The sequence below is a fragment of the Rhinopithecus bieti genome, unplaced genomic scaffold, assembly GCF_001698545.2.
Source record: "Rhinopithecus bieti isolate Rb0 unplaced genomic scaffold, ASM169854v2 scaffold_11744, whole genome shotgun sequence".
Lineage (NCBI taxonomy): Eukaryota > Metazoa > Chordata > Mammalia > Primates > Cercopithecidae > Rhinopithecus > Rhinopithecus bieti.
The window spans coordinates 103,819-124,995 of record NW_016807094.1 but is presented as its reverse complement, the minus strand read 5'-3'; the positions used below and the strand labels follow the sequence as shown (position 1 = coordinate 124,995).

The 21,177-nt window shown below is 49.5% G+C and overlaps 1 protein-coding gene across 1 annotated transcript in view; it reads left to right on the top strand.

Moving 5' to 3' along the window:
* LOC108534660 (cationic amino acid transporter 3-like) overlaps positions 1 to 9,189 on the top strand; it is a 12,681-nt gene extending 3,492 nt beyond the window's left edge. The window contains exons 4-11 of the mRNA XM_017880127.1: positions 1,317 to 1,429; positions 1,596 to 1,818; positions 1,983 to 2,122; positions 4,037 to 4,139; positions 4,957 to 5,153; positions 6,126 to 6,292; positions 7,471 to 7,579; positions 8,403 to 9,189. Coding sequence (XP_017735616.1) covers positions 1,317 to 1,429; positions 1,596 to 1,818; positions 1,983 to 2,122; positions 4,037 to 4,139; positions 4,957 to 5,153; positions 6,126 to 6,292; positions 7,471 to 7,579; positions 8,403 to 8,512 — 1,162 coding nt within the window. The 3' untranslated portion in view covers positions 8,513 to 9,189. The remainder of the gene's footprint in view (positions 1 to 1,316; positions 1,430 to 1,595; positions 1,819 to 1,982; positions 2,123 to 4,036; positions 4,140 to 4,956; positions 5,154 to 6,125; positions 6,293 to 7,470; positions 7,580 to 8,402) is intronic.
* The last annotated feature ends 11,988 nt before the right edge of the window (positions 9,190 to 21,177 follow it).

Genomic DNA, 21,177 nt, shown 5'->3' with positions numbered 1-21,177 from the left:
AAAAAAATTAGCTGGGTGTGGTGGCACATGCCTGTAGTCCCAGCTATTTGGGAGACTGAGGCAGGAGAATTGCTTTAACTGGGAGGCAGGGGTTGCAGTGAGCCGAGATCGCACCACTGCACTCCAGCGTGGGTGACAGAGTGAGACTCCGTCTCAAAAAAAAATTTTTTTTTCATTTTATTATTTTATTTTATTTATTTTTTAAAAATGGAGTCTCGCTCTTATCACCCAGGCTGGAGTGCAGTGGCACGAACTCGGCTCACTGCAACCTCTGCCTCCTGGGTTCAAGCAATTCTCCTGCCTCAGCCTCCGAGTAGCTAGGATTACAGGCGCCTGCCACCACGCTCGGCTAATTTTTGTATTTTTAATAAGAGATGGGGTTTTACCATGTTGGCCAGGCTGATCTCGAACTCCTGACCTCAAGTGATCTGCCAACCTCTGCCTCTCAAAGTGCTAGGATTTCAGATGTGAGCCACTGTGCCTGGCCTGTTTTTTTATTTTAAAATTTATTTTTATTTTTATTTTTTGAGACAGAGTCTCGCTGTGTTGCCCAGGCTAAAGTTCAGTGGCACAATCTCGGCGCACTGCAACCTCTACCTCCCGGGTTCAAGCGATTCTCCTGCTTCAGCCTCCTGAGTATCTGGGATTACAGGTGCCTGCCACCACACCTGTCCAATTTTTTTTTTTTTTTTTTTAGTAGAGATGGGGTTTCGCCATGTTGGCCAGGCTGGTCTCAAACTCCTGACCTCAAGTGATCTGCCCACCTTAGCCTCTCAAAGTGCTGGGATTACAAGTGTGAACCACTCACTGCTCCCAGCCTAAAATTTATTTTTATTTTTTGAAACAGGGTCTTGCTCTGTCCCTCAGGCTGGAGTGCTTTAGCATAATCATGGCTCACTGCAGCCTCTGCCTCCCAGGCTCAAGCGATCATCTAGAGTAGCTAGGACTATAGGTGTGCACCACCGCACCTAGCTTTTAATTTTTTGTAGAAATGGGGTTTTGCCATGTTGCCCAGGCTGGTCTCAACCTCTGGGCTCAAGATCCACCTGACTCAGCCTCCCAAAGTGCTGGGATTATAGGTGTGAGCCATTGCAACTGACCAGAGGTGCCCTCTTGGACACAGGAGTGAGGGCTGGGGTGCAGAACCTGGACTATTGTGGGAACAGGGGGAATCTGGGCTGACGGAGCCGGATGAAGGGGAAGGCAGGGGAGGTCCAGGGCTTGTGGAATTCACTGAGCAGTTGGAGTTAACTGAGTCGTCCCAGAAAGACAGCTACATACCTTACCAATGTTCCTTGTTCCTCCTCTCCCCTCAGCTTGGGCTCACTGGGCTTTGGCGGGTTTGTGCCTTTTGGCTTTGGCGGGATTCTCCATGGAGCAGCCATGTGTTTCTTTGCGTTTGTGGGTTTTGATGGCATCGCCACCACAGGTAACACGGTCATTCCGTCTCATCGGGGGTTGGGCACAGCTTGGGCTGCCGCTGGGCACAGGTTTCATTAAAGGCTACCCTGCTCTCAGATGGGGAAGAGGGAAGAGGGTTTTGCACCCTCGCTTCTGTGCGTTTTCCTGGCCCAGTGCATATACCTGTCCTGCAGGAGAAGCAGCCCTCCACCCTCACCGCTCCATCCCTCTGGGCATCGTGACCTCGATCTTCATCTGCTTCTTGGCCTATTTTGGTGTCTCAGCGGCGCTCACCCTCATGGTGCCCTACTACCTGATATGTCCCGAGAACCCCTTGCCGGAGGCTTTTGTCCACATTGGATGGGCCCCCATCAGATATGCTGTGGCCGTCGGCACCCTCTGTGCCCTGTCCTCCAGGTCAGTGCTGGACGCTCTGTCCCTGTCTGCTGTCTGGTTCTCAGGTGTCCTGGGCCTTGGGTAAAGGGAGGAGACAGTTCACCCACAGAGGTGATGGAGCGGAAGCCCCAGTCCCTCTTGCTTCCTGAGTCCCCACGCGTGTTCCCGTTTTCTCCTGCATGCAGCCTCCTGGGTGCTATGTTCCCCATGCCTCGCGTGCTCTACTCGATGGCCGAGGACCGGCTCCTTTTCCGTGGACTCGCCCAGATCCACACCCGCACCAGTACCCCTGTGGTGGCCACTGTCGTTTCTGGGACCGTTGCAGGTAAAGGCCCAGAATTCAGGCTTTCTTTCATCCGTTTTCTATGAGTGAGTTCCTCATCCTCTCCCACAAGCCATCCATTTTCACTTTTATTATTATTCATTAATTAAAAAAAAATTTTTGTCTATTACAAAAGTTTATTTAATAAAAAGTTTAACAGGAAAATGGGACTGGGCTCAGTGGCTCATGCTTATAATCCCAGCACTTTGGAGGCTGAGGTGGGAGGATTGCTTGAGCCCAGGAGTTCAAGACCAGCCTGGGCAACACAGGGAGACTTCCATCTCGACAAAAATTAAAAAAAAAATTAGCCGGGTGTGCTGGCACGGGCCTATAGTCCCAGCTACTGGGGACGGTCAGGTGGGAGGATTGCTTGAGCCCAGGAGGTTGAGGCTGCAGTGAGCCGAGGTCACGCCACTGCACTCCAGCCTGGGTGACAAAGCAAGACCCTGTCTCAAAATAAAATAAAATAAAATAAAATAAAATAAAATAAAATAGATAAGAAAATGGGGCAGGGTACAGTGGCCGATGCCTGTAACCCCCATACTTTGGGAGGCCAAGGCAGAATCACTTGAGCCCAGGAGTTTGAGACCAGCCTGGGCAACATAGCCAGACCCTGAGATCATTTTTTTGTCTCTGCAAAAAAACTTTTAACCATTAGCTGGCTGTGGGAGGCGGAGCTTGCTGTGAGCTGAGATCCGGCCACTGCACTCCAGCCTGGGCCACAGAGCGAGACTCCATCTCAAACAAACAAACAAAAAATTAGCTGGGTGTGGTGGTACACCTGTAGTCCCAGCTACTCGGGAGGCTGAGGTGGGAGGATGGCTTGAGCGCAGCAGGTTAGGGCTGCAGTGAGGTACGATGATTCCTGTTTTTTTTTGTTTTTTTTTTTGNCGGGCGGATCACAAAGTTAGGAGATCGAGACCGTCCTGACTAACACAGTGAAACTCCGTCTCTACTAAAAAATACAAAAAAAAAAAACCTAGCTGGGCGAGGTGGCGGGCACCTGTAGTCCCAGCTACTCAGGAGGCTGAGGCAGGAGAATGGCATGAACCCGGGAGGCGGAGCTTGCAGTGAGCCGAGATTGCGCCACTGTACTCCAGCCTGGGTGACAGAGCGAGACTCCGTCTCAAAAAAAAAAAAAAAAAAGAAAGAAAAAAAGAATTTAAGGAAAATGTACATAATCTGACTTTTGTTGTTGTTGAGACAAGATCTCACTCTCACCCATGCCAGTGTACAGTGGCACCACACCCAGCTAATATTTACATTTTGTAGAGGCGGGGGTCTCACTGTATTGCCCAGGCTGATGTGGAACCTCTGGGCTCAAGCAGTCCGCCCGCCTAGGCCTCCCTAAGTGCTGAGATTACAGGCATGAGCCCCCGCACCTGGCCACATTCCTAGTATTAATTAACACAATAATTGCACATATTCATGGGGTACAGTGTGATATTTCCATACATGTTACAAGATGTAATAATCAAATCAAGGTAATACCACAACCATCACTTCAAACATTGATTATTTCCTTGCACTGGGAACACTGAAACCCTATTTTTCCATCTCTCATTTTCTTTTTCTTTTTCTTTTGGAGACAGAGTCTCACTCTGTAGCCCAGGCTGGAGTGCAGTGGCACGATCTCAGCTCACTGCAACCTCCGCCTCCCAGGTCCACGCAATTCTCCTGCCTGAGCCTCTGGAGTAGCTGGGATTACAGGCACCTGCTACCACGCCCGGCTAATTTTTATATTAGAGATGAGGTTTCACCATGTTGGCCAGGATGGTCTTGAACTCCTGACCTCAGGTGATCTGCCCTCCTCAACCTTCCAAAGTGCTTTTTCCAGCTCTTATAAGTTGTTAACGACAGTCACCCTCTAATGCTGTAGAACATTGGAACTTACCCTGTTTTGTGCCCTGACTGTAGCAATCATGGCTTTCCTGTTTGAGCTCAGTGACCTTGTGAACCTCTCGTCCATCGGGACCATGCTTGCTTACTCCTTGGTGGCCTTTTCTGTTCTTGTCCTCAGGTGAGACTGGCCTAGACACGTGAAGACTGATGGGGTTCCCAGCCCTCTGCCTGCCTCCTGGCCCTCAGTGCATTGCTACACATACAGGAGTGGGAGGAGTACAGTAGCCCCTGCTTATCCACAGAGGACACGTTCCAAGACCCCCAGCCCATGCCCGAAACCGCGGATAGTACCAGTCCCTATATAGGATCATTTTCCCATCCATAACTCAGATGTCTAAAGTGATTTAACACGGCCAGTAGAGTTCACAGCAGGGACACACTGGACAAAAGGATGATTTACATCCTGGGCGTGGGGAGCGTGGAATGCCGCTACTTGAAGCTGCACACAATTGAAAACTTACGAATTACAGTGGGGTGCGATGGCTCACGCCTGTAATCCCTGAACTTTGGGGGGCCGAGACAGGTGGCTCACTTGAGGTCAGGAGTTTGAGACCAGCCTGGCCAATGTGGTGAAACCTGGTACCTACTAAAAATACAAAAATTAGCTGGGCGTGGTGGTGGTCTCCTATAATCCCAGCTACTCAGGAGGCTGAGGCAGAAGATTGCTTGAACCTGGGAGGCGGAGGTTGCAGTGAGCCGAGATCGTGCCACTGCACTGCAGCCTGGATGACAGAGTGAGACTCCGTCTCAAAAAATAAAAAAGAAAAGAAAACTTACGAATTACTGCTGGACTTTTCCATGTATTATTTTTGGGCTGTAGTGGACACAGGTAGATGAAACCTCGGATACGTGGGAGCTACCGTGGGTGTATTAGGCTCTCTGATGTTGGATGAACAGGGACATGGGTTAGTCTTGCCCTACTCTCTCCTATTCAGGTGCCAGCCAGACCAGAATTTCAGCAAGAATGAGAAGCCGAAGGAGGAAGTAGTGGAGATGAATTCTGTACCCAAAGCGAAATCCCCAGAACGTGTTCCTGAAGCGTCCAGCACTCCGACGAGTCTGTGGAGCCCTGTCAGCACCATCCCCACCCCGAGATCTGGCCGCATCGTCTATGGATGTGCTTTTCTGCTTGGTGAGCAGTGGGGTTTCTCTGCAGGGTGTTTTGAACCTGATAGCAAGGGGCAGGGGGCCGGGCAGGGAGTGTGTGGCTTTGGTAGTTGAGAGGAGTCTTGAATTTATGGTGGCCCTTCTTAGTAGGGGCACTTTTGGCCGGGCACATTGGCTTACACATGGAATCCCAGCACTTTGGGAGGCTGCAGAGGGATGACTGCTTGAGCCTGGGCAGTCGAGGCTTCAGTGAGTCAAGATCACACCACTGTGCTGTAGTCTGGGCAATGGGGTGAGATCTCATCTCAAAAAACAAAAAACCATATATATATATATATATATATATATATATACGCACACACACACATATGTGCACACACAAATACATACATAAAATAAGAAGTTTAGGCTGGGTGTGGTGGCTCGCTTTGGAAGTCTGAGATGAGTGGATCACTTGAGGTCAGGAGTTGAGACCAGCCTGGCCAACATGGTGAAACCCTGTCTCTACTAAAAATACAAAAAATTAGGTTGGGTGCGGTGGCTCACACCTGTAATCCCAGCACTTGGGGAGGCCGAGGGGAGCGCGGATCACAAGGTCAGGAGTTTGAGACCAGCCTGGCCAACATGGCGAAACCCCATCTCTACTAAAAATACAAAAATTAGCTGGGCGTGCTGGCAGGAACCTGTGATCCCAGCTACTCGGGAGGCTGAGGCAGGAGAATCACTTGAACCCAGGAGGCAAAGGTTGCAGTGAGCCAAGATTGTGCCACTGCACTCCAGCCTGGGCAACAAGAGTGAAAATACATCTAAAAAAATAAAAATTATTTGGTTGTGCTGGCACGTGCCTGTAGTCCTTACGGGGGAGGCTGAGACACACACACACACACATATATATACATATATATATGTGGTTTGGGGGACAGGATGTGGCCCAAGATCTTCACTTATTTAGCTTCTGGAGTTGAACCTGCTCTCCCCAACCTTGACCCTTTTCCAGTTATCCTGCTGACCATGCTCTGCCTGGTACTGGCCCATTGGCCCAAACACTGGTTCTCTGGAGAGCCGATCTGCGTCACAGCTGCTGTGCTACTGCTGGTGCTCATTGCAGGATTCACTTTCACCATCTGCAGACAGCCCCAGAGCAACACTCCTCTCTACTTCAAGGTAGGTGACCTTATGTCCCCACACCACCCTCCTGAGTCGGTGGACTCTGCATGCCTCAAGCTCTCAATACTCTCCGGGACCAGGGGAAAAAAGGGCAGTAGCTAAAACCAATGGAGTGTTCATGGACATCCCCTCCAGCCCCCACCTATCAGTACTTCCCAAAACCTGTCTCTTCCAGAACACCCAATGGGATACCCACTCAGAACAGGCACTGAGCCAGATGAGGTGGCTCACACTTGTAATCCCAGCACTTAGGGAGGCTGAGGCGGGTGGATCGCTTGAGGCCAGGAGTTCGGGAACAGACCGACCAACATGGTGAAATCCCGGTTCTACTAAAAATACAAAAATTAGGCCGGGTGCGGTGGCTCATGCCTGTAATCCCAGCACTTTGGGAGGCCGAGGCGGGCGGATCACGAGGTCAGGAGATCGAGACCATCTGGCTAACATGGTGAAACCCCGTCTCTACTAAAAATACAAAAAAATTAGCCAGGCGTGGTGGTGGGCGCCTGTAGTCCCAGCTACTCGGGAGGCTGAGGCAGGAGAATGGCGTCAACCCAGGAGGCGGAGCTTTCAGTGAGCCGAGATCACGCCACTGCACTCCAGCCTGGGTGACAGAGCGAGACTCTGTCTCAAAAAAAAAAACAAAACAAAATTAGCCAGGCATGGTGGTGCGTGCCTGCAATCCTAGCTACTCAGGAGGCTGAAGCAGGAGAATCACTTGAATCCAGGAGGCGGAGATTGCATTCAGCCGAGATCATGCCACTGCACTCCCGCCTGGGTGATAGAGNGGAGGCGGAGCTTTCAGTGAGCCGAGATCACGCCACTGCACTCCAGCCTGGGTGACAGAGCGAGACTCTGTCTCAAAAAAAAAAACAAAACAAAATTAGCCAGGCATGGTGGTGCGTGCCTGCAATCCTAGCTACTCAGGAGGCTGAAGCAGGAGAATCACTTGAATCCAGGAGGCGGAGATTGCATTCAGCCGAGATCATGCCACTGCACTCCCGCCTGGGTGATAGAGCGAGACTCTGTCTCAAAAAAAAAAAACCACAAAAAAACAAACAAAAAAAGAATAGTCATTGAATATGCAACTGGAACAGAGCTGTGGCCTTCCTGCCCCTTGGGCTAAGGGTCCCTTGCAGACATTCGTGGTGTGCTCAGTGTTAACTCTTTGCCTGCAGGTCCCCCTGTTGCCTGTCCTCCCGTTGGTCAGCATCTCTGTGAATGTTTATCTGATGATGCAGATGACCACTGAGACCTGGGCCCAATTTGGAGTCTGGATGTTGATTGGTGAGTAGCTTCCTGGAAAAACAGAGGCCTCTTGGGTGTCCAACACTCTTCCTGCTACCTTTCCCTACAACTGTCTCAGGCTGACAGTGTGGGCTGTGCCTGTAGTCCCAGCTACTCAGGAGATGAAGGCAGGAGCATCGCTTGAGACCAGGAGCTCCAGACCAGCCTGGGCAACATGGCGAGACTCCATCTCTACCAAAATTAAAAAGTGGCCGCACACAGTAGCTCGCACCTATAATCCCTGCACTTCAGGGGGCCAAGGCAGTGGATCACCTAAGATCAGGAGTTCAAGAACAGTCTGGCCAACATGGTGAAACTCCATCTCTATTAAAATACAAAAAAGTAGCTGGGTGTGGTGGCGGGTGCCTTGTAATCCCACCTATGTAGGAGGCTGAGACATGAGAATCACTTGAACCTGGGAGGCGGAGGTTGCAGTGAGTCAAGATCATGCCATTGCACTCCAGCCCAGGTGACAGGAGCCCAGATTGTGCCACTGCACTCCAGCCTGGGTGACAGAATGAGATTCTGTCTCAAAAAAAAAAAAAAAAAAAAAAAAAAATTAGCCGGGCATGGTGGCACCCACCTGTAGTCACATCGATTCTGAAGGCTGAAGTGGGAGGATTGCTTGAACCCGGGAGGTCGAGGCTGCAGTGAGCCATGATCATGCCACTGCTCTCCAGCCTGGGCAACAGAGCAAAGCTCTATCTCTAAATAAAAGAAACAAGAAAACCTCCAAATAAACAGACCACAGTATAATCGCTATAGGGCATTTATAAGGGAAGGGGTGACTACATTTCCTCTCATTGTGTCATTTCCCTGTTAGGATTTGCTGTGTATTTTGGATATGGGATCCGACACAGCTTGGAGAACGATCAACAGCCACCTGCGTCAAGCTCCCAAACTCCTCATGAAAACATCCCTAGTCCTCACTGAATTAGTTTCACCACAGAAAAGGGATGGGCCAGTCCACTGGAGGTGTCCTCTGCGTGAAGGGAGAGTGTGAAGCTCTGCAGAGTGTGAAGGTGGGATGCCTTTAAAGCCCCATGTGCATTGCCAGTGAGCAAATGCTTTTTTAAAAACTTTGTTTTGTTTTTTGTTTGTTTGTTATAGAGATGAGGACTTGCTCTGTTGCCCAGGCAGAACTTGAACTCCTGGGCTCAAGTGATCCTCCTGCCTCAGTCTTCCAAGTAGCTGGGACTACAGGCACCTCATCATGCCCACCTTAACAAAATAACTTTATTATTATTATTATTTTTTCTTTTTGAGACAGTCTCGCTCTGTCGCCCAGGCTGGGGTGCAGTGGTGCGATCTTGGCCCAGTGCAATCTCCGCCTCCTGGGTTCAAGTGATTCTCCTGCGTCAGCCTCCAGAATAGCTGGGATTACAGGCACGTGCCACTGTGCCTGGCTAATTGTTGTTTATTAGTAGACACGGGGTTTTACCATGTTGGCCAGGCTGGTCTTGAACTCCTGACCTCAAGTGATCCACCTGCCTCAGCCTCCCAAAGTGCTGAGATTACAGGCCTGAGCCACTGTGCCTAGCCAAAATAACTTTAAAAACTTACATTTTTTAAAAAATTAACAAATAAAAATTGTCTGTGTTTATGGTGTACAATTGCATATATTGTTTGTATTAAAATTGTCTATGTTTATGGTGTACATGATACTTCGAAATATGTATACATTGTGGAATTGCTAAATCAGGTTGATTAACATATTGATTACCTTACATACCACTTTTTTTGTGGTGAAAACATTGAAAATGGCCAAATGTGGTGGCTCATGCCTGTAATCCCAGCACTTTAGGAGGCCAGGGTGGGTGGACCATCTGAGGTCAGGCCTGGCCAACGTGGTGAAACCCCATCTCTACTAAAGATATAAACAATTAGCTGGGGCGCAGTGGCAGGTGCCTGTGATCCCAGCTACTTGGGAGGCTGAGGCAGGAGAACTGCTTGAACCCAGAAGCGGAGGTTGCAGTGAGCTGAGATTGTGCCATTGAACTCCAGCTTGGGCCACAAAAATGAAACTCATCTTAAAAAAAAAAAAAATAGCCGGGTGTGGTCTGGAACTCCTGGACTCAAGTGATCCTCTTGCCTCAGCCTCCCGAGTAGCTGGGAATACAGGCATGCACTACCACACCAGGGTAATTCTTGTATTTACAGTAGAGATGGAGTTTCACCATGTTGCCCAGGCTGGTCTCAGACTCCTGAGCTCAAGCCATCCTCCTGCTTCCGCCTCCCAAAGTGCTGAGATTCCAGGCATGAGCCAGCGTGCCCGGCCATCATGTTTACTTGAAACAGATTTTCTCTGGCATCTTCTAAGACACTTGTATCTGATCTTTACTGAAAGTCACATTCTCAGCAAGACTTAACCTTACATCCTGAGTAAAATCGCAAATTCCACAGATGCCCTCAGTCTTTCCTGTCCTCGGCTTCTCCTCTGTTTCCCGGCATGGCTTGAAGCACAACGACATTCCACCTGTTTACTCAGGATGTGTCTTGCCATTAAGGTCCCTGCCTGCGGGCAGCTGGCCTGATTTCAGCTGAGACTTTTGTCAAAATACTTACTCTCTCATTTTGTGTCCTTATTTAAAGTTTCAGTTTTCTAGTTCATTCGCTACAATATGGCTGAATGACCGTGAGTCCAGTCTGGCAAAAGACAGAAGGTAGATTGTTCCTCTAATATCCTCATGGGTTTTGCCACATACTGCACAGAAAGTCAGTGATCAATGTAATTTTTATGAAGGAGATCCTGAGGATATAACAGGAAGTTCCTTGAGTAAATGACAATGTCCATGTATCTGTATCATGGAAGAAAGTTAAATTAATGCTATAAAAATGGTGTGGCCGGGCGCAGTGGCTCACGCCTGTAATCCCAGCACTTTGGGAGACTGAGGTGGGTGGATCAGGAGGTCAGGAGTTCAAGACCAGCCTGGCTAAGACGGTGAAACCCCATCTGTACTAAAAATACAAAAATTAGTCTGGCAGGATGGCAGACGCCTGTAATCCCAGCTACTCGGGAGGCTGAGGCAGAACCCAGGAGGTGAAGGCTGAGTTGCAGCGAGCTGAGATTGCACCACTGCACTCCAGCCTGGGTGACAGAGCTAGAATCCATCTCAAAATACAAAAGCATAATAAGTGGAAATGTTGACTCAAAGGAATAGACAGGAAGAGATTTTTGGCCTGGCATGGTGGCTCACGTCTGTAATTCCAGCACTGGAGGCCGAGGCAGGCGGATCACCTGAAGTCAGGAGTTCCAGACTAGCCTGGCTAACATGGTGAAAATCCATCTCTACTAAAATCACATAAATTAGTTGGGCATGGTGGTGCACGCCTGTAATCCCAGCTACTCAGGAGGCTGAGACAGGATTATCGCTTAAACCTAGGAGGCAGAGGTTGCACTGAGTCAAGATTGCACCACTGTACTCCAGCTTGGGCGACAGAGTGAGACTCTGTCTCAAAATAAAAGATTTTGAAAAATACTGCCACATTTTAATCTAGAACTGGTGCTGTCCAAACAAATACGATGAGAGCCAAGTATGTAATTTCTTTTTCTTCTTTTTTTTTTTTTGAGACAGTCTTGCTCTTGCCCAGGCTGGAATGCAGTGGCGCAATCTTGGCTCATTGCAACCTCTGCCTCATAGGCTCAAAGGAGTCTTCTGGCTCAGCCTCCCGAATAGCTGGAATTACAGGCATGCACCACCACGCCCGGCAATTTTTGTATTTTTTAGTTTCAACATGTTGGCCAGGCTGTTCTCGAACTCCTGACCTCAGGCAACCCACCCTCCTCGGCTTCCCAAAGTGCTGGGATTAGAGGCCTGAGCCAAGTATATAATTGGCACCTGGCCAAGTATATAATTTCAATATTTCTAGTAGCCACATTAAAAAAGCAAAGATAGGCCGGGTGTGGTGAAACTAAAATACAAAAACAAAATTAGCGGGGTGTGGTGGCGGGCGCCTGTAGCCCCAGCTACTCCAGAAGCTGAGGCGGGAGAATGGCGTGAACCTGGGAGGCGGAGCTTGCAGTGAGCCGAGATCACGGCACTGCACTCCAGCCTGGGGACAGAGTGAGACAGAGTCTCGATTAAAAAAAAGCAAAAATAATTTGAAATTCTAACCCAAAATACCTAAATTCTAATACCCAAAATGTTAACATTAATCAACAGAAAGCATTAATATATAATCAATATAAAAATAAAATATTAACATAATCAATATAAAATATAAAAATAAAATCAAGTATGAAAATATTTTACTATTAACAGATGTGACTGTGGGTTGCAGTTCATGATGGCTGATGGACGCAGCTAGTGTATGCTGCTCTCATGGAGAGGAAACAGGGTAACTGCCCAGTCTTCAAGGGCATAGACCAGGACACCACACTGGGATCCACCAGGGCTGTGGTGGGACTTGGAGAACAGGTGAGGCTGGGCAGCTGCCCTCCTGGGATTGGAGCGGAGCTAGGGGAAGCTCCCTGATGCAGAGAAAGGGTGAGAGTGAGAGCCCCTGGGGTTCCCACACTTCTTTTTTTTTTTTTTCCTTTGGTGTGATCTCGGCTCACAGCAGCCTCTGCTACCCGGGTTCAAGTGATTCTCCTGCCTCAGCCTCCCGAGTAGTGGAGATTACAGGCGCTCGCCACCATGCCCGGCTAATTTTTTTTTGTATTTTTAGTAGAGGGGGTTTCTCCATGTTGGTCTTGAACTCCTGACCTCCGGTGATCCACCCGCCTTGGCCTCCTAAAGTGCTGGGATTACAGACGTGAGCCACCATGCCCAGCCAGGGACCCACACTTCTGACACAGTCCTTTGCAATCCTGGGCAGAGAAGAGCCCCCTGATGGAGGCAGCCTGGAGTGTCTGCAGAGCAGCATTCACGCCCGTGTGGAGCCCCACAGGCCTTGGACCCCTGGACGCCCTGTGAGCACCCTGGTGTCCGCTGCCACAGCGCCAGCAACAAGGAAGGCCAGGCTCTTTGTCCCCCTGCTAGTGAAGCCACCTGTGCGAAAGTTCTGTCTGTCAGTGGGAAAATGCGAACAGTAAGCTAAGCTAACTCACCCTCCATTAATCCTGGGCTGTTGGGCCAAGCTAATTTTTGAAGACATTTAGGCTACAGTTTAAATGACCATAGGCTTTTCTCTGAACTCGACTGCTTTTGTAAAGCTAATAGGAGCCCATCAGGCTGAGGCAGGGAGAAGAACCGGAATCCTGCTAAGGCGCTGACATTCTAGAGGTTGGAAGATAAACAGCTTCCCCAGTTGGTCTTTTGAGATACCTTTCCAGGTTTTTTTTTTTTTTTTTTTGCATGTCTGATACCCTTGGCTGCACCTGGACCAACAACCCCGCTCCTGTGGTTGCACTTAGGAGCGAATCGGCCCCCAGGAGGCCTAGGATTTCATCTCTGCCCCAACCAATCAGTAGCAAGCATCTGTAACCTGCGGACCCCCACCCCTTCCAAGTTGCCTTTGATTTTACTTCCTCCAAACTGCCTTTGAAAACCTAACCTGTGAGCCTTGGATGGTATGAACTGCATCGCCCACGTGGCATGACCAGTCTCGTGTCTATCAAATCTTTCTCTCCTGCCATGCCCTGGTCTGTCTTTATGCAGAGGGCGGAAAGAACCCATGGCAAAGTTATGCTAGGATCGTGCTGAGGACGGGATGGATGGGCTGTGGGGCCCTGCCTCCGCTGCTCCTTGCCAGGCCAGGCTGACCGGCTTGGGCCCCCAGCACAGCTGCCCCATCCCAGCCTCAGCACCCTGGTCAGTGGCCTCTCCACATTCCTCTGGCAGGGAACTCCCAGAGGTAACTGACAGGCCCTCCATGGTGGCTGCCACTGGGGTCCTGCCCCTGCTGCCCTCAGGCTGGGGCCCCAACTTTCCTGTGGCTCCCAACTATCTACCGCAGGCTCCCTACCCAGAGGGGCTCACTACCTGCTGGCTTCCAGTGCTCACCCCCACACCCCCCAGGCATTTCAGCTGTGACCCAGAGAGTGCCCATCTGCCAACCCTATCCAACAGGCCTGGGATCGTCCCCCAGGCTCCTACTGCCAGAGTGTCCTGCCTGCACCTGCTGGAGAGTTGGCCAGTGAGCAGGGGACCGGCCTGCCCCTCTCCATCAGAGTCAGCACCTGAATGCTGCGCCAGCCCCACCTCCATTCCAGCCCCACTGGGACTCATACATGCATTCCAATGGGCCATCAAGCTCAGGGAACTGGGGAACTGACCACCCCATTCCAACACTGCTGGTGCCTGACCACTTCCCTCAGGGCCTGAGGTCAGGCCCAGCCAGCTGGCTACCACCACAACACACACCTGCATAGCTCCAGAGGTGGTGCCCCTTTTACATGAAGCCACAGTGCCACTGCATGAGAGGCCAGGCGAGCCCTCAATCTCCCTGGACCAGGCTGAGCGACCATGTGCAGCTCCAAAACCACTCCACAGAGAGCCGTGAAACAGGCATTTCCCGAGGCTCTCCACCACACTGTGGTCCTGGGAAAGAGTGCAGTGTGCTGGCTGGGTGATGTGGCCCATGCCTGTAATCCCAGCACTTTGGGAGGCCAAGACGGGTGGATCACTTGAGGTCGGAAGTTCGAGATCAGCCTGGCCAATATGGTGAAACCCCGTCTCTACTAAAAATACAAAAATTAGCCAGGTGTGGTGGTATGTGCCTGTAATCCCAGCTGCTCGGGAGGCTGAGGCAGGGGAATTGCTTGAACCCCAGAGGCAGAAGTTGCAGTGAGCTGAGATCGTGCCACCGCACTCAAGTCTGGGTGACAGAGCAAGACTCCATGTCAAAAAGAAAAAAAAAGGGAGTACAGTGGCCGGGCTCGGTGGCTCACACCTGTAATCGCAAGACTTTGGGAGGCCAAGGCGAGTGGATCACCTGAGGTCAGGAGTTCAAGACCAGCCTGGCTGAAACCCTGTCTCTACTAAAAATACAAAAGTTAGCCAGGCGTGGTGACTGGCACCTGTAATCCCAGCTACTTGGGAGGCCGAGGCACGAGAATCACTTGAACCCAGGAGGCGGAGGTTGCAGTGAGCTGAGATCATGCCACCGCACTCCAGCCTGGGTGACAGAACAAGACTGTCTCAAAACAAAAAAAGAAGAAGAAGAAAGGAGTACAGTGTGCATCTGAACTAGGAGCCACGAACCCTACGACGGGCGTGACGGGACACGATTCATGTTCCTGCCAATCTAGATGAGGAGCTGGTGCAATATCCTCACCCCCCACGCCCCAGCCCTACACATAGGCCTCAGCGCGTTTCACCTGGAGCTCCTCTTAGCCACCCTCATAGGTCTGGTGCCTGCCCTCATCATTGGGGTATTCCTCTGCAAGCTATGGGCTCCCCCACCCCAGCTGTGTCCCCCACCCCAGGGAACAGGAAGCTCATGGCACTGGCCACTCCATGCTCCAGCCCATCACCTGAAACAACAGACAGTACTTCCCAGGAAACCAGGATCAGGTACAAGCCCACCTGCTTCTGTCACAGGCAACATTCAACCCAAAGTGCCATCTCCTGGCCTGTAGGTTGAACTGCACAGCCCAGTATAAACCTGCCAAAGGCCGGGCGCGGTGGCTCACGCCTGTAATCCCAGCACTTTTGGGAGGCCAAGGCGGGTGGATCGCCTGAGATCAGGAGTTTGAGATCAGCCTGGCCAACATGGTGAAACCCTGCCTCTACTAAAAATACAAAAATCAGCCAGGTGTGGTGGCATGCATCTGTAATCCCAGTCATTCGGGAGGCTGAGGCAGGAGAATCGCTTGAACCCGGGATGTGGAGGTTGCAGTGAGCTGAGATGGCACCATTGCACTCCAGCCTGTGCGACGGGAGCAAGACTCCATCTCTAAATAAATAAATAGAACCTGCCAAAAAAAGTGCATAGGGCTATAGAAACAAGGCCAAAAACCCTACCCAACGTTCTCTGCAATCACTCCCTAGGGAGTAGGGGAAAGGGGAGGGGGACAAAATAATATAGGGAAACAAAAGAAAAGGTTCTATCTGCATGAAAATAATTACAAAAATCAGAAGTGCCAGCGTTTCCAGATGAGAAGGAACCAGTGTTAAGAATTCTGGGCCGGGCGCGGTGGCTCAAGCCTGTAATCCCAGCACTTTGGGAGGCCGAGGCGAGCGGATCACCTGAAGTCGGGAGTTCGAGACCAGCCTGGCCAACATGGTGAAACCCTGTCTCTACTAAAAATACAAAAACAAGCCGGGCATGGTGGTGTGTGCCTGTAATCCCAGCTACTTGGGAGGCTGAGGCAGGAGAATTGCTTGAATCTGGGAGGTGAAAGTTGCAACGAACTGAGATTGTGCCACAGCCTGGGCAACAGAGCAAGACTACATCTTAAAAAAAATCCAATATCCCTTTATGATAAAAACCCTCAACAAACTCGGCATTGAAGGAACATACCTCAAAGTAATAAGAGCTGTCTATGGCGAACACACAGCCAACATTGTACTGAATGGGCAAAAGCTGGAAGCATTTCCCTTAAGAACAGGAAAAAGACAAAGCTGCCCACTCCCACCGCTTTTGTTCACCATAGTACCGGAAGTCCTAGTCGGAGCAATCAGGCAAGAGAAAGAAAGGGCATCCCCAAAGGGAATGGAATGAAGAAGTCAAGTCATCTCTCTTCATGGATGATATAATTCTATACCGAGAAAACTCTACTCTGCCAAATGGCTCCTAGAACTGATCAACAACTTCAGTAAAATTTCAGGGTATGAAATCAGTGTACAAAAATCAGTAGCATTTCTATACACCAATAATGTTCAAGCTGAGAGTGAAATCAAGAACGCAATCCCATTTACAATAGACACACACACACACACACCACACACACACACACACACACACACCTAGGAACATATCTAACCAAGGAACTGGAAAGTCTCTACAAGGAGAACTACAAAACACTGCTGAAAGAGGCCAGGTGCAGTGGCTCATGCCTGTAACCCCAGGACTTTGGGAGGCTGAGGCAGGTGGATCACTTGAGGTCACGAGTTCGAGACCAGCCTGGCCAACATGGTGAAATCCCGTCTCTACTAAAGATACAAAAATTAGCTGGGCGTGGTGCTGTGCACCTGTAGTCCCAGCTACTCAGGAACCTGAGGCAGGAGAATCGCTTGAACCCGTGAGGCGGGGGTTGCAGTGAACTGAGATTGCACCATTGCCTGGGTGACATAGTGAGACTCTGTCTCAAAAAACAAACAAAACACTGCTGAAAGAAATTGTTGACACAAACATGAAAAAACTTTCCTTGCTCATGGATTAGCAGAATCAATATTATTAAAAAAGACCACATTGCCAGGCGAGGTGGCTCACGCCTGTAATCCCAGCACTTTGGGAGGCCGAGGCCGGGGGATCACGAGGTCAGGAGTTAGAGACAAGCCTGACCAACATGGTGAAATATTGTCTCTACTAAAAATACAAAAATTAGCCAGGCATGGTGGCGGGTGCCTGTAATCCCAGCTACTTGGAGGCTGAGACCTGAGAATCGCTTGAACCTGGGAGGCGGAGGTTGCAGTGAGCCAAGATCGTGCCCCTGCACTCCAGCCCGGGCGACAGAGAGAGACTCCATCTCAAAAACAGAAGGCCATATTAGGATAAATGCTTGAGGTGGTGAATATCCCATGACACTGACGTGATTATTGTACATTGTGTGCCTGTTTCAAAATATTTCATGTAACCCATAAATACATACACCTACTATGTACTCCCAATTTTAATAATTAAAATAATTTTAAAATGGCCATTTACCCAAAGCAATCTAGAATCACCAAACTACCAATATTATTTTTCACAGAATTATAAAAAACGATTGTAGGCCAGGCAAGGTGGTTCATGCTTGTAATCCCAGCACTTTGGGAGGCCAAGGTGGGCGGATCACCTTAGGCCAGGAGTTTGAGACCAGCGTAGACAACATGGCGAAACCCCGTCTCCACTAAAAATACAAAAATTAGCCAGGTGTGGTGGTACGTGATTGTAACCTCAGCTACTCGGGAGCCTAAGGCAGGAGAATTGCCTGAACCCGGGAGGCAGAGGTTGCAGTAAACTGACATTACGCCACTGCACTCCAGCCTGGGTGACAGAGTGAGACTCTGTCTCAAAAAAAAAAAAAAAAAAACCATTGTAAAAGTCATACAGAGCCTAAAATGAGCCCAATAGCCAAAGCGATCTTAAGCCAAAAGAACAAAGCTGGAGGCATGAGGTTCCAGCTTCAAACTGTACAAGGATACAGTAACTAGGAGCTTCCTGATAGCTGAAGACTTGTAGGCTCCTGGAGAGTAGTGTGCCAAGGGAGGGCGCAGAAACTCTTCACCCCTTCTCCCATACCTTGTGCTATGCATCTCTTTATCTGTGTCATTTGTAATGTCCTTTATAATAAGCCAGTAAATATAAAACAAAAAAGTATACAGTAACCAAAACACCATGTTACTGGTACAAAAATAGACACATAAGGCCAGGCGCAGTGGCTCACCCCTGTAATCGCAGCACTTTGGGAGGCCAAGGCAGGCAGATCATTTGAGGTCAGGAGTTTGAGACCAGCCTGGCCAACATGGTGAAACCCCATCTCTACTAAATGTACAAAAATTACCTGGGCGTGATGGTGCGTGCCTGTAATCCCAGCTATTCGGCAGGTTGAGGCAGGAGAATTGCTTGAACCTGGGGGGCAGAGGTTGCAGTGAGCTGATATTGCGCCACTGTACTCCGGCCTGGGTGACAGGGTGAGACTCTGTCTCAAAAAAAAGAAAAAAAAAAGGCACATATAGTCATGGAACAGAATGGAGAACCCAGAAATAAAGCCACACACCTATAGCCTTCTGATGATGGACAAAGCCGGCAAAAACAAGCAAAGGGAAAAGGACTTCCTATTCAATAAATGGTGCTGGAATAACTTGCTAGCCACGTGCAGAAGGTTGACACTGGGCAGGGTGTAGTGCGGCTCTTGTCTGTAATCCCAGCACTTTCGGAGGGCAAGATGAGATAGCTTGAGTCCAAGAGTTCAAAACCAACCGGGGCAACATGGCCAGATCCCGTTTCTGCAAAAATTAAAGAAAAATTAACTGAGAGTGGTGGTGCGTGTTTGCAGTGTCAGCTACTCGGGAGGCTGAGGTGGGAGGATCACTTGAGTCTGGTGGGCAGAGGCTGCAGTGAGCCAAGATCACGCCACTGTACTCCAGCCTGGATGACAGAGTGAGACTGCCAGCACTCTCAGTGCTGCAATCAACATATGAATACACATGTCTTTTTGGTAGAACAATTAATGGGATTTTCTTTTCTCTTTTTTTGAGACAGGGTCTCGCTGTGTCCCCGAGGTTGGAGGGCAGTGGCGCAATGTCAGCTCGCTGCAGCCTCTGCCTCCTGGGTTCAAGCGATTTTCCTGCCTCAGCCTCCTGAGTAGCTGGCATTACAGGTGCCCATCACCACAACCGACTAATTTTTGTGTTTTTAGTAGAGATGGGGTTTCACCATGTTGGCCACCCTGGTCTCAAACTCCTGACCTCAAGTGATCCACCCAGCTCAGCCTCCCAAAGTCTGGGATTACAGGCGTGAGCCACTGTGCCCGGCCTAGGATTTTCTAAAAAACAAACAAACATAAAAGAATGAAACTGGACTCCCACCTTTCACCATATTGAAAAATTGACTCAAGACTAAAGATTTAAATGTGAGATGTCAAACTATAAAAATCCTAGAGTGGGCTGGGCACAGTGGCTCAAGCATGTAATCCCAACACTCTGGGAGGCCAAGGTGGGCAGATCACCTGAGGTCAGGAGGCCAGTGTGGGAGAATGGCTTGAGCCCAGGAGTCCAAGAGCAGCCTGGGAAACATAACAAGCCCCCATTTCTTTTTTTTTTTCTTTCCTATTTCAGTTCACTGCAACCTCTGTTTCCCAGGTTCAAGCGATTCTCCTGCTTCAGCCTCCCTGGTCGCTGGGAGTCTTGCTCTGTCTCCCAGGCTGGAGTGCAGTGGTGCGATCTCGGCTCACTGCAACCTCCGCCTCTTTGGTTCAAGCAATTCTCCTTCCCCGGCCTCTTGAGTACCTGGGATTACAGCACCCGCCACCACAACTGGCTAGTTTTTATATTTTTAGTAGAGACGTGGTTTCGTGATGTTGGTCAGGCTGGTCTCAAACTCCTGACCTCAGATGATCTGCCTGCCCAGGCCTCCCAAAGTGCTGGGATTAAAGGCATGAGCCACTGCACCCGGCCCAGAGTCTTGCTCTGTTGCCCAGGCTGGTCTCAAACTCCTGTCTTCTAGTGATTCTCCTGCCTTGCCTTCTGAAGTGCTGGGATTACAGGTGTGTACCACTGTTCCAGGATCTTTTTGTACATTGTAGGGGATAAGAGCGGTTTTCACATTTTTATTTTTTTTCTTTTCTTTTTCTTTTTTTTTTTAGACATGGTCTTACTCTGACTCCCAGGCTAGAGTGCAGTTCTGCAAACACAGCTCACCACAGCCTTGACCTCTCAGGCTCAGGGGATCCTCCCACCTCAGCCTCTTGAGTAGCTGAGACTACAGGTGAGCGCCATAACCCCCTTCTAAGTTTTCCATTTTTTGTAGAGACGAGGTCTCTCAATGCCGGCCAGGCTAGTCTCTTCAGTTCAAGAGATTCTCCAGCCTTGGTCTCCGGAAATGCTGGGATTACAAGCGTGACTCACCACGCCCCGCCAGTTTTCGCATTTTTTAAAGCTTGTAAAAATAATGAGGAATACGTGACAGAGAACACATGCGCCCTGCAAAATACGTGTCTAGTAAAATATTTACTAACTGGCCCTTAACAGTTTGCTGACCCTTGGTGCTGTGAAAACTTGTGAAATAAATGACTCCAGGTTTAGTGCAAACTCAGGTGAGGTCACCCCATACATTTGTCCAAAGAGCAAGTGGAATGTGCGCAGAGTTATTCTGGTGGTCTTGCTGTGTGCACGTGTTCAGATGGGGCTTGTCTGGGTGATGCGTTTCACTCAGCCACACGTGCCTAAAAGAGCTCAGAACCTTCCCCATTGCCCTTTGGCTTCTGTAACTATGTAATTACTGCCTCTCCAGAAAATGATGTCTGCTCTGCAGTAAATCCTTTCTCATAAATTCTTTATTTTTTATTTTACACATAATAATGACGTGTTTATGGGATACAGAGTGGTAATTTGATTTCTGTACACAATGTGTAATGATCAAATCAGAGTAATTAGCATATCCATAACCTCAAACATTTATTATTTGTATTGTGAACATTCAAAACCCTTCTAGCTTTTATTTATTTATTTAGAGACAGGGTCTCATTCTGTTGCCCAGGCTGGAGTGCAGTGGCGCAATCACAGCTCACTGCAGCCTCGACCTCCTGGGCTCATGGGCTCAGGTAGGTGATCCTCCCACCTCAGCCTCCTGAGTAGCTGGGATTGCAGGTGGGTGCCACCACGTCAGGCTATTTTTGTATTTTGTTTTTTAGATATTATATATGTAATATATATGTAATTTTTTTTTAATTTAAAAAATTGTTTTGGAGGCCAGGCGCCGTGGCTCAAGCCTGTAATCCCAGCACTTTGGGAGGCCGAGACGGGCGGATCACGAGGTCAGGAGATCGAGACCATCCTGGCTAACACGGT